This window comes from Cebus imitator, unplaced genomic scaffold (assembly GCF_001604975.1).
Source record: "Cebus imitator isolate Cc_AM_T3 unplaced genomic scaffold, Cebus_imitator-1.0 Scaffold211, whole genome shotgun sequence".
Lineage (NCBI taxonomy): Eukaryota > Metazoa > Chordata > Mammalia > Primates > Cebidae > Cebus > Cebus imitator.
Window position 1 is genome coordinate 3,420,089 of NW_016107526.1, and position 12,817 is coordinate 3,432,905.

The following is a 12,817-nucleotide window of genomic DNA, read 5'->3' on the forward strand; positions in this document are numbered from 1 at the left end:
GAGTTTTGGTCTTGTTGCCCAGGCTGGAGTGCAATGGTGCAATCTCGGCTCACTGCAACCTCCGCTTCCTGGGTTCAAGCAATTCTCCTGTTTCAGCCTCCTGAGTAGCTGGGATTACAGGTGCGCGCCACCATGCCCAGCTAATTCCTTTTTTAGTATTTTTGGTAGAGATGGAGTTTCACCATGTTGACCAGGATGGTCTCGATCTCTTGACCTTGTGATCCACCCACCTCAGCCTCCCAAAGTACTGGGCTTATAGGCTGAGCCACCGCACCCGGCCAGCATTCATATATACTCTCATCCAAGAGAGATATCTCAGCCATCTTCAATTGCTTTCTCTCCTTTATCTCACACCTACTTTAATTCTATTTCAATTTTTTTAAATAGTATTAACTACCTACTATGTATTCTCTGTCTTATTATATGTCAAACAAGAAAAAATTAACAAGAAATATTTTAAATTTTGTCACAAAATGTGGTTTAAATTCATTCTATCTTCATTTTCAATGCCATAGACTTTGAATAGGGCTTAATGTCTCCAAAATGTTCTAAATTATCTTCATATCTACAATAACTCTTTTCTCAAATCCCACAATGAAATTAGTTTAGTTTTGTTTTTTCTAAATCTTGAATTTGCTCATTTCGTCACCCTGTAAAAACTTGCAATGGCATAATGTTAATGCCAAATGTAAAGGGATTAGTCAATGACTAGAAATAGTATTTTTCTTGATAATTAATAGTGTGTCATTTTAACATATAAGAAGTTTTAGAACACATTTATTTTGGATAATTTTATTCAAAAAGATAAATCTGTTTTATACATAAAGTCCTAACACTGATTATAGAGAAACTAGCAATGAGTGTGCTCAATTTGTCTATTTTAGAAATTAAACCTAAATTTTACAACCTAAGTAAATATTTTGGTTCATTTTACTTTACAGAGATCGAAAGTAGATAATCAGAGCACTTTTTTATATACATCTACAGTGAAATGTTTTTCTCCATTGTGTAGTTCTTGATAGTCCTTCCAAATTTATAACTTATTTAAATCCACCTTGAATTACAGTTATTTTATATTGAAACAGAAATAAGCATATGGGTATGTTATAATAAGAAAGAAAAACCGTTATAAAAAAAAGAAAAAGAAAAAGAGCATGAAAACGTTTGTACTCTTTTCACAGATACAGCTTTAACAGAACATCTACATTAGACTGAACAGGGTAGACACAGAAGAGAAAGCATGGAAATTTGCTTTGTTTTGCAATTATTACTATGTGAAACTTTGAATGGACTCAAATGCCCAGGATAAACCCAGTATTCTTGAACCCGTTTTCTTTTTTTATTCTTTCTTCAAAAAATCGTTTTAGAAATGGGGTCTCGCCATGCTGCCCAGCTGTTCTTGATCTCCTAGCCTCAAGCAATCCTCCCATCTTGGCCTTCCAAAACACTAGGATTATAGACATGAGCCACCTCACCCAGCCTGGAACCCATTTTCTAAGTAAAATAAGATTTATCATCAATCTTCATATAAATATATGGAAAAATTATCTCATAGACCCTCATATAAAAGATTTTCTTCAAGAACTGTAAGTAGCTCAAAAGTAATTTTAAGATATGTCACCTACCAAAAGAAAGATATTATAAAAAGATCAGTGTTATGGTTTCCTGCCATAATACACATATATACAAACATACCCTAAAATTCTTCACAAATGACTGAGTTTTGTTTATGCAGAAAAGATATCTCATTTGAACAGAAAAACTTAAGTCTGAAGGGAAACCTGAAGTTTTGTTCATTCCTCTTCTAATAACAGTTTTAAAAGCTGTTCTTTGAAAAGCCAGTACATTATTAAAAAGAAAATCAAAGGCAGCAGAAATAGCAAAAAATTTTAAACTATTATCTTCCTACTTAAACTACCTATATATGTATATTTTTTTTAACCTGAGGAAAGAAAACTTATTTTCCCATCAGAAGTTTAAAATTATAGCATCTACTTACCAACCCAACACAGTTGCTTAAAGCCACTTTAGTTGTACTACGTTGATCTTGCAAATATCCTGTGTAATGACAGTTGTCTAAAAAATCATGTTTCCACTGGGGTCCATCTTTCCCCCAATATTCTACTGTAAAATGTTTGGACACAAAATCTGTATTGAGAGTCAAGTTTAGATGAAAGTGCTTGCCATAGGCTGAAAGTTTAAAAAATAACTTAGATACTGCCTGCTGTGGATCAATAGGGTCCATACTCCGTCTTCTCCTTGAGTGTTTATCATTTTTCACAGTAAAGCTGAGAAATGCTCCATTTTGATCAACCCTTATTGGAATAGTTAGCTGGTAGTGTTCAAGATAAGTCAGGAATTCCTCTTTGTAATCACAAGGCAGAGAATCCAGAAAAAAAAACACATGGAAGAAAAGAAAATTTAACGGAACAAAGAAGCAGCAATATAAATAACAACTATGTCAGTTAAAACTATGAATCATTGTATGTGAGGTATGTATAAAAAAAAGTTGTATTAAAAATGAAAGAATAAAAGTTTAAAATCTGAAGATTAAGTTGCAATTACTTTAATATTACTTATGAAGGACTATTTTACTTTTTTAATTTTTAAAACATGGATCCTAAGAGCTAAATTCTATAAGAAATATGAAAATTTTACATTGAAATAAAAAACAATGAAAAGCACACATATGTAAAAGAAAAAAGTTTAGTTCAGATAGAATCTGTTTTTGAAAGTTATCCAAAACAGAATCTCTATAGCCTTGTAGAAATTATTATTTTTTAAGAAATCATCACACAGTGAAACTCTGTCTCTACTAAAAATACGAAAAATTAGCCAGGTGTGGTGGCAGGCTCCTGTAGTCTCAGCTACTTGCAAGGCCGAGGCAGGAGAATCACTTGAACCCAGGAGGTGGAGGTTGCAGTAAGCCGAGATTGCACCACTGCACTCCAGCCTGGGGGACAGAACAAGACTCCATCTCAAAGAAAAGAAAAGAAAAGAAATCATCAGTGGGAATGTAAAATGCTGTAGCCATTTTGAAAAACCATCTGACAATTCCTCAAAATTTTAAACATGGAGTTAATCATATGGTCCAGCAATTTTATTCTCAGGTATATACACAATAGAAATGAAAACGCACATCCACATAAAAATTTAGATGTGAATGTTGTAACCAGCATTATTCATAATACTCAAAAAGAGGAATTAAATCAAATTTCCATCAAATAATGAATAGAGAAACAAAATTTAGCATATCCACACAATGGAATATTATTTTACAACAAAAATGCAATACTGATGCATACTATGACATGAATGAACCTTCATAATAACTGTCTTGATAATCAAAGTTCATTATCTAACATTTAAAACATTACGCTAAGTAAAAGAACAGGTCACAAAATGCCATATATGATTGCATTTATATGAAATATCCAGAATAGGCAAATCTCTAAAGGCAGAAGGTTTAAGGTTGGCTTCGGCTGGAGGGGAAGGCTGGATTGGAGGGAATTTGGGAGTGACCACCAAGAAGTATAGGCTTCTTTTTGGAGTGAAGAAAATGTTTTAAAATTGATTATGTTGGCGATGACACTAGTGCCAAAAAATAAAGTAAGATAAAATAGGTTATTGTGATAGTTGTACAATGCTGAAAACACTAAAAACCACTGAATTTTATACTTTAAATGGGTGAATTATATGTTATGTATAGTAATATCTCAATAAAGCTATTTTAAAAACAGCTTGACTAAAATTTCAGAGAACTATTAAACACATTTTCCTCACTTAGATGTACTAAATATTATGCATCTACCTTCTTAGCCGTACCTTCTTTCAGCTAGATTTACCACTAAAGGAAACCAAATGTCTGCTATTGCCTCAGTGTCTACACATGGAGTTTACCCACTAATATAAACTCCCATAAAACTATAACCCAATGTAAATAAATTAAAAGACAGTATTTATTTCACTTATTATAAAAAATTAGAGTTCACACTAAATGCCATGGCTTCACTGATTTACTTTGAGAGCCATACTTTTTACACATGGACTTCTAGACACATACATCAATCTGTAATAGTTTGAAAATCTGGTTCATTGGCACCAATAAATTATCTGTTACTATGTATTCGTGGGAGAGAAATCCAAAAGATATGCCTTTCAATAATTCTATAAGGATTGGTCTGATTCATGGAAAACAAAACGACATTTACTCTTGGGCCTGTTTTGTTAAGACCATTCCTATGACGTAAAGCTCAATTCTATAGATTAAGATTATAAGGATTAGAACATGAAAAGTTGCACTTCTTACAACTCTTACTGTTTTATCCAGATTCTAGTCATTAGATCAGAAATCTTACATTTGGAAAAGTATTTTTTCACAAAGAGTTCATATTAAAAGGTCTTGTATTATAATTTATCTGGTTTCTTCTTCCACAGCATAAATGTCTGGATTCTCTTTGAACATGTCCTTGCCCATAAACTCTAGTAATGAAGAAGTTTATTAAAGTTTAAGTTTCAGAAGAACAAGGCCTGGGGTCTATCATTTTCCAAGAAAGACCAGCCAACTCTAAAATCCCCTGGGTGTTAAATACCAGTAGGAAAAGTTAAACGACACATAGCACTTAACGTTTAGGAAATTAGCACTGATTTGACACAGTAGGCCTCTATTCCTATCACTACATATCCAAAAAAAAAAAGTATCCACCCAAACTAAATATGCAGAATCTTTTCTTGTACACTTAATAGCAATATTTTGGGTCAGTTTCAAAAGCAAGAATCCTACCTTGAGAATTGTATGAAAGCCTGTGGTCACTATGAACTTCCGATGAAGCCATGATGAGGCTCAAAATCCAGGTCAACGTCTTCCACAAAATTTCCATAATTTAGAAAACTGGATGATTTTTTTGAGGGCTACCTATGTGCTAAAGAGTCAATACCATACCAAAATCGAAGCATAACAATTTTATTTCTTTAAAACTTCTTGAAAATTAGTTCTTAGATGTTCCACTGTTTAAGAGGCACTTTTATCCAACATCCTGCACTTTCTTCTATATCTGGATTCATTTTCTTAATCCAAAGTGAAAAAATAATGATGGTAAAAGTTTTCATAAGCAAAGCATTAGGCTGATTAGTTACTAAAGTATGGCCATTTTTTAACCTAGAAAAAAAAAATTTTAAGTTAACTGAAAAATATCCAGAATGAAAAAATCCAAGTCCTATATATTACTGAATGCTTGCCAAAGTACATAACTACAAAATAATATAGCTAAATTAGACCATTGTTATTCTTTATAGTCTAAATAAACATTCACAAGATTAGACACAGAATTAGAGACCTAAATGGTTATCAGCATAATGCCAGAGCTACTTAATAATCAAAGACGAAATCTAAAGAAAAATCATAATTCTATTTTAAAAACTTTGAAGATAACAATGATGGGCAGTGAGTTAACTTCCCATTGATAAAATAAAAAGTAGGCTGACTTCACTACCTTAGTTCATTTTATGTGACAAACAATATGTAATCCCATTGCCTAACATGCTTTTTAAACACACTCATATCCAGATATTGTGTTGCTTTATAAGGCACCCATTATTTTTTTTCTGACAAAGTAGATTTACAAATACAGTGACATTTAGCAGCCATCTGTGAATACTAAGACAATATCAGAAACTAAACTTCTAAAAAGTTGAACTATAACCCTTGACTTTACTTGGAAGTCTTGTGTGATTTGTAAGGCAACTCATGAGTCAATTTCAACTCTCTGGAATGTAACTTAAAAGAAAAGAAATTTTTAAAACTTCACTTCAGATACCACAACAGATTTTAAGTCCTATCTCATGTATTTGACTTTCAACTAACAATCTCACTCAGTCTGCATTCACACTTGATACAGAATAGCATACTTGGCTGCCTGATTTCCCTGTATACAGCAGATTAGAAGAAGAAAATAACTAAGAGACTTAAAAACTAACCAAAAATAGCAAAACTGTGACACAAAAAAAATAAAAAACTAAAATGTAGTTTTAGAACCCCAAAGTAATATAATTTGCGGTAGAGGCAAATGGGTCTTACATAGTTTAACAGTTCCTATAGTGTGTGTAACTATGTTATATAGTTCAATATCTGACATTCATAATACTATGCCTGAGTCCAAAATAAGAAGACAAATGCTTTTAATAAGATAAAGTACTGTTAATTACATTAGGAAAATACACAAAACATATTAGAAAGATTTTCATTCCAAATCTCTAATATATGACATTTTCATATAATAAATGCTTACTATATATTTGTTGTTTAAAAAAATGGATGAGTAAAAGAGAATAAATGAATAGTGGTTAAAATAAAATCACTTTAGGCATGTAAAAAGTATTTGCAGTTAACTGGAAAATTAACTTATGTGAAACACTTCATTCCTATGGTGCTAGAAATATTGGTTATTACAACACATAAAACAACAGCCATTTAAAATTCCTTATATCTGTCTCTATAAGTTATTAAACTGCTAAACCTTGGAAAACTAATTCATTAATCAACAAATATTGTCCTACTATGTTTAAAAGATGATGTTACAACAACATCAGAATACAGAAAAGGATTAAGGGAAACAGAAAAGATTAAAATGCAATCCTTGCCTTCAGGGAGGTCATAATCTAAATAACAAGGAAAAATGTAAGGCAGACTGACAAATGCCATAATAAGTTTGCGCAAAGTTGTTACAGGACATCAGATGAGAGAGATGACTTCTGGGTCAGAGAAGAATGAATCAAGGAATGTTTATGGAAAAATCAGCATTTCAGATAAATCCTGGAAGATGAATACAATTTTACAAGTCAAATTGCTGGAGGTAATCATTACAAATAGAAGAAGTGCATTCCACAAAGTCTGGATGGCAAGAAAAAAATGGGAAATAGTAAACAATATTAGTAATGATAGCAAATTTGGTTCCTGTACAAAAGACTAACAGGTAATAACCACAAAGATAATTTAAGATCAGACCAAAAATAAAAAACTTCAAATACATATTGCTTCTTTTAATCTCCAAAACAATCTTTTGAAGTAAATATTATTGCCCCTATGGCAGAAAAGATTCTGATGACTCCAATAATCTGGCTTCCTCATATCCATTCCCTTGTTCCCCTCCTCTTAATTTGATTCTAAACAATAGAATACCTCAACATTGAGGGGATGTCACTTTCGTTATTAGATACAAAAGATTCTGACCTCCATCTTGTTAGCCAGCTCTTTACCTAATTGCTTTAGATGAAGCAAGCTGTCATTTGGAGGGTCCCACATCAAAGAAACTGAGAGCAGCCTTTGATATCACTAACAAGGAACTAAGGCCCTTAGTCCAACAGCATGCAAGAAACTAAATCCTCTCCAGTAATAGATGAGCTTAGAAACAGGTTCTACCCCAGTCAAGCCTTCTGTAAAGACCCTAGTCCTTGCCAACATTTTGTAGCCTCATGAGATACCCTCAAGCTAAGGACATAACCCCTAGATTCCTGATTCAGAGAAACTGTGAGATAATAAATGTATATTGTTTTAACTCACTAAGTTTGTGGTAATTTGTTACACAGCAATTGATAACTAATACAGCCACCAATTCACAAATAAAGAAACTAAAGCTCACCAGTCAGATAGGTATAAAACAGCAAATCCCAGATTCACACAAGGCTGTCTGGCTCTAAAGTCTAAATTCTTTGTACTGTAACACACTTCCAGTTTAAGGCACTCAAATTTAAACATTCAATAGCAGTTAATAAAAACCAATGTCAAATAAGATATTTATAAGTGGTATTGGTTAATTAATGTGAATAGTTTTTAACAACTCCACATGCAGTCATTGTTTCTTCTTGAAATTACTTCACTAATTTAGGCAAAATAGCAGGTACTAAATATCCTTTCTCTGGTAAAAATCCATAGAGAGGTTAAGTTACACCATTATTCAATAACGTAATAAATAGAATTTATTATCAATAACGTAATAAAGTAATAAAAAGAATTCCATTATCTTGGTTTCCAACCTACTTATATACAGATTCCATACTCTAAACCTTCCCATGTAATATTAAAGTATACATGTTGCCTCATAAACAAGATTCATTCTCATTGTTTTAATTTTTTTTAAATCACTGGAGTGTTCTGAGTAATAACATCTGACATTAAATGAGTCTCTCATATACATTAGATTATAATCTTCCTTTAAAGAACATATACTTAACACATTTGAGTTAACTTTCTAGCAGTGGAGATATATTTGATTGAATCATTCATTTTTCTCCTATTTTTCTGGGTTTTGAAACTACAGAGAAACTTACAACACAGTTCACTGCATTTAGGGAGCAACTATTTTTCTCTCTTGAGAAATGTATAACTTGTTACAGTTTTGTAACCTTCACTCTTACCTACTCTCCAGCAAATGCCCAAGTTAACTAAGCCAGCAGCATTGAGAAAAAAGTAATTTGGCCAGAAGTAGACTACTACATGATTTAAGGATTTGCAGTAAAAAAGACATTAGTATATAGTCGAAAAAGCAGGAGCTTTGAAGTTAAACAAATCAGTAATATAATATTGGTTCCAACACTAGATATAGTAGCTGGCACATGAGCTTCTTTCTCTTTTATCACTCCCTTGGTCACTCCCCACTTTTTTTGGTCTCCCATGCTCAGTGAAGAAACTTACATTAAGTCAATGAGTCGACTAAATAGAATTCAACTAAAATTGGCCAGGCATGATGGTTCACACCTGTAATCTCAGCACTTTGGGAGGCTGAGAGGGTGGATCACCTGAGGTCAGGAGTTTGAGACCAGCTTGGCCAACATTGCAAAACCTCATCTCCACTAAAAATACACAATTAGCGAGGCGTGGTGGTGCGAGCTTATAGTCCTAGCTACTCAGGAGGCTGAGGCAAGAGAATCACCTGAGCCTGGGAGGTGGAGGCTGCAGTGACCCAAGATCGCGCCACTGCACTCCAGCATGCAGAGCAAGACTCCATCTAAAAAAAATAATAATAATAATTCAACTAAAATCAACACAACTAACTACTCTTAGTCACCTACACAATAAAAGTGAATGAGTTAACCCACTTTCTGACACCTGGTGGGGAGGTTAGACACCATAAATATGTAGAAGCTATGACTTTTTCAGATATGGTTTCCAAAGTTCAGACTAACATTAAAATACTAAACAATTGTCCAAAAATCACAATGTATTGACCTTTTAAATTGTATAGCAGAAATATTATGTTGTGAAAAGCACAAAGGCTTTGAGTCCTGGCTTGACCCCCAGTTACTTAACCTCTATGCATCTGCTTTCTCATCTATAAAACCGTAATATTGACATCTATCTCACAAAGACTTGTTAAGAAATTAGATTACATATGATGTAAAGTGTCTGTGTACTTCACTTTAATGGATAAATAATATCAGCCCTCCTTCCTTCATTATCTAACATCATTTTCAAAGGCCTTCCTTCAAAAATAGTTTCATGTTCCTCTTTCCCTCAAAAATGTGAAATAAGCTAGATATGATGATGGAGTCAATCAACTAGTTTTATTGTCTTTTACAGCAAGGAGTAAGGAACTTTTGTCATGATAACGGTACTTACAACTACTTTAAATTTGAAATCAGAACAAAAATGTCTGTTTCACTTTGATTTCACATATGCTTTTTTTCTCTAATACAAATGCATCAGGCAGTAGAGTTAAGGGATCATTTACCTGCTTCCATGGATCAAAGCTACACTACCTAAGAACAAAAAAGATCAGACAACTTGCACTACAGTGATACACCCTCAGTAGACTGCCCTGGTTGTAGGATTTTTCCTCTATCATCTTTACTTCATTCAAGTGATCTGGAAGTAGCCAAGGTAATAATTTCCTCTTGTGAACTATTATTATGAAGCTAAAGAACATGTATAACATTCTTCTCAACTTCTTTCATCCATCTTAACTCTGGTTATTTATTTAAGGCTAATTTATTCTCCATGGAAGAAGCAACAATACCATGCTCCCTTCAGGTATTTAATTTTTATATGAAAATTAACTTCTCATTTCATTTTCCATTTATTCTGTCAACAAACACTTACTATCATCTACTGTATGCTAAGGACACAATTAGGCTCTAAGTAGAAAGGTTTCCAGATCATTTATAAACTTTGTGAGATTGGTTTCCATGGAAAGGTGAAACTAAATTCATACATTACCCAAAACATATTTATCAAGGAACGCAAATTAGCCAAAAGCAAAAATACAAACCATGATTTCTAAAACTCAAGCTCTAAATTACATGTAGTCTCACACTTTTTTCCAGATAGCAAGTAAATACACATTATCTGTATTATAACTTTTCCTGAAAAATAGAAACAACATTTTTTTCTCTTTAGGTTAGCTTGATAATCAACCATGCTATTTGGCAGAACCAGGAGAGCTATCCACCTCTTCCCCACTTTTTCCCCCCACTACCTCCAGCACATATTCCAAATATGCTGTTAACTCTCTCTTAATATGGTAACTCCCTTCATTCACTCACTAAAGTCACAAACTTGATAAGATTTGGCATCAAGACCCATCCTAGTAACTACTAGTGGTTACTAGGAAGGAAAGAGGAAGTGCCAAGAGTAGACAGGAGTAGGAATTAATCTTACAGGTATTGGAACCAGACATGAGTAGTATTACAATATTTTAGGTCTTGAGGTAGAAGTTTTTCTTTTTGGGCATCACAAAAATATTAAGACCACTACACAGATTTCATTTGCAGCCATTTGTGACAAATGAATGAATTTGATCTGTTTGAAATCAACGTATTTGCCTCTAAATGCTATTCTTCAAAAATTCAAAACACTAATGATCACGTTTAAGCATAAAATTAACATAAACCAGGTTGCAGCTATCACTTTGCTGCAACACAATAAAGCAATTATCTCAAAAATTAATTTTCTTAATTTCTTTCAACTACACTAATTTAGTGTTACATTTCTTTCCCTGTCATGAATTCTGAAAACTGTCATTCCCACATCTGAACATTTCAGTCTAATCAACATAAACTAAAAAAGAAAGAAAAAAAGAAAAGAAAATTAGTCCAAAACATCTGAACATAAAAAGAATATGTTGAAAATCACACTCAATTGTCTTTTTTAAAGTTCCAAGCAATGGTTCAGTTTCCCTTTTTCTCTCTGCTCTGCACACCGTCACCTCCCCCAGCCCCCACCATTCCACTTCGCCCAGACAGAGGGTAACAGTCTGAGCTGCCCTGGTTGAGTTGATCCTAAAGTTAACATTCAGCAGCCCATTTCCAGACAGCAGCGCTAAATCTATTTGGATAAAACGCGTGTGACCCAGACAGTTGGCATCTGGCCCAAACGCGTTGCACCGGCAGCTCAAATAAAAACAAGAGTAAGAAACTCACTCTCTTGTTCCCTCTCAGTGCGCTTTCTCAATCTCTCGCTCACTTTTCCTCTAGTACAGGGAAAGAAAGTATCAAAGACAGGAATTGTAGCACATATTATCAAAAAGAGGCTTTCCAATACCCACTCCAGCACTCTTGCTCTCCCTCTTCAATCCCTGAACTTTGGTCCCATACACCGTATATACAGACATACCCCGATAAACAAGGCTCCAGAGGGTTATGAGTCTAGCACGTCCCAAGTGGCCAAAAGTAAATCAAAAACACACGCTTCCATCTCTTTGATTAGCCTATTAAGAGCTTAACATATCCTAGAGCATCGGGGCTACAGCTAGCACATTAATGCTACCCTCTGAGCCCAGGCATAAAATATGCACTTGTCTGAAGACTTACCACACTGACATGAAACTACAGAATGCAGAAGACTTTTCTTTAAGAAAACTGGAAATCAATTTAAAACACACACATCATTATTACTTTCCAGATTACTATTTGGTGATCAGTTAAAAGATTACAATAATCATAATCAAGTCCACTTTACAAAACATGTATATTCATAAAATAAACGTATTTTTTTGCATCATAAAATAATTGCAAGTCCCAGAATTCTACAACCCCCGACAAGTTTGGAGTTAAAAAGATTTCTATCTGTAAAATGAGTTCAGTCAAGCTCACTCATTGCCATTTAAAAAAAAAGAAAAAAAAAAAAAAACCACACACACAGAAAAAAGTTTTCTAAGCGTTATTCGGAAGACAAGCAAAGCACAAGTTGTTGGTTTAAAAAAAAAAAAAAGCTTCGTTGAATATTGTTAAGTCTTCCTTACCGTTTTCATCTTCAAATTCTGATAAAAAGTAAGTTTCAGACAATAGAGATTGCACTGGACGACTCACGTACTCCCTCTCCTCTCTAACTTTTTTTTATTTTATTTTTTTTATTTTTTGCCCCCCTTTGCAAAGCCACACCAGCCAGTTACTCTGCAGCCAGAATAAAACCCTATAGTCTAGCTAACCCGGGCTTTAGAGAACGGACTTTCCGATTTGGCAGAATAAGAGATGCCTTCAATACATCCAAGCTATCACTCAGAGATGCTGGCTTTGCAAACCCCTTTCTCTCCCTCCCCACCCCCCAAAAAAGGAAAGGAAAAAAGAAAGAAAAGATGGGAAAAAAGACTTATTGGGGGTGGAAGTGGTGCCCTCTCTTCCTGGACAGCTTAGTGCCTTTGCTATGCAAATAACATGTGCAGAGCATCAAAAGGTATCAGGAGAAAAGAAGACAAGAGGAGCAGGAAGGGCAGCAAAGTTTTGTTGAAGTAGCCCTAGATCTCACTACCGGCCCCCAGCCAACTTGAATTGCAGCAGGAGAAAATTTTGGCAGCTTTTCCTCGGAGGCAGAGCACACTGACGTCAG

The 12,817-nt window shown here is 34.0% G+C and overlaps 1 protein-coding gene across 2 annotated transcripts in view; it reads right to left on the minus strand.

Annotated features, from left to right (window-relative positions):
* Positions 1-12,817, minus strand: part of ADAMTS6 (ADAM metallopeptidase with thrombospondin type 1 motif 6) — a 333,068-nt gene extending 320,251 nt beyond the window's left edge. For both annotated transcript variants that reach the window (XM_017548588.2, XM_037745748.1), the window contains exons 1-3: positions 12,234-12,817; positions 4,784-5,158; positions 2,000-2,364 (exon numbers count right to left, since the gene is read on the minus strand). In XM_017548588.2, the coding sequence (XP_017404077.1) occupies positions 2,000-2,364; positions 4,784-4,880 (462 nt within the window). In that variant the 5' untranslated portion in view covers positions 4,881-5,158; positions 12,234-12,817. The remainder of the gene's footprint in view (positions 1-1,999; positions 2,365-4,783; positions 5,159-12,233) is intronic.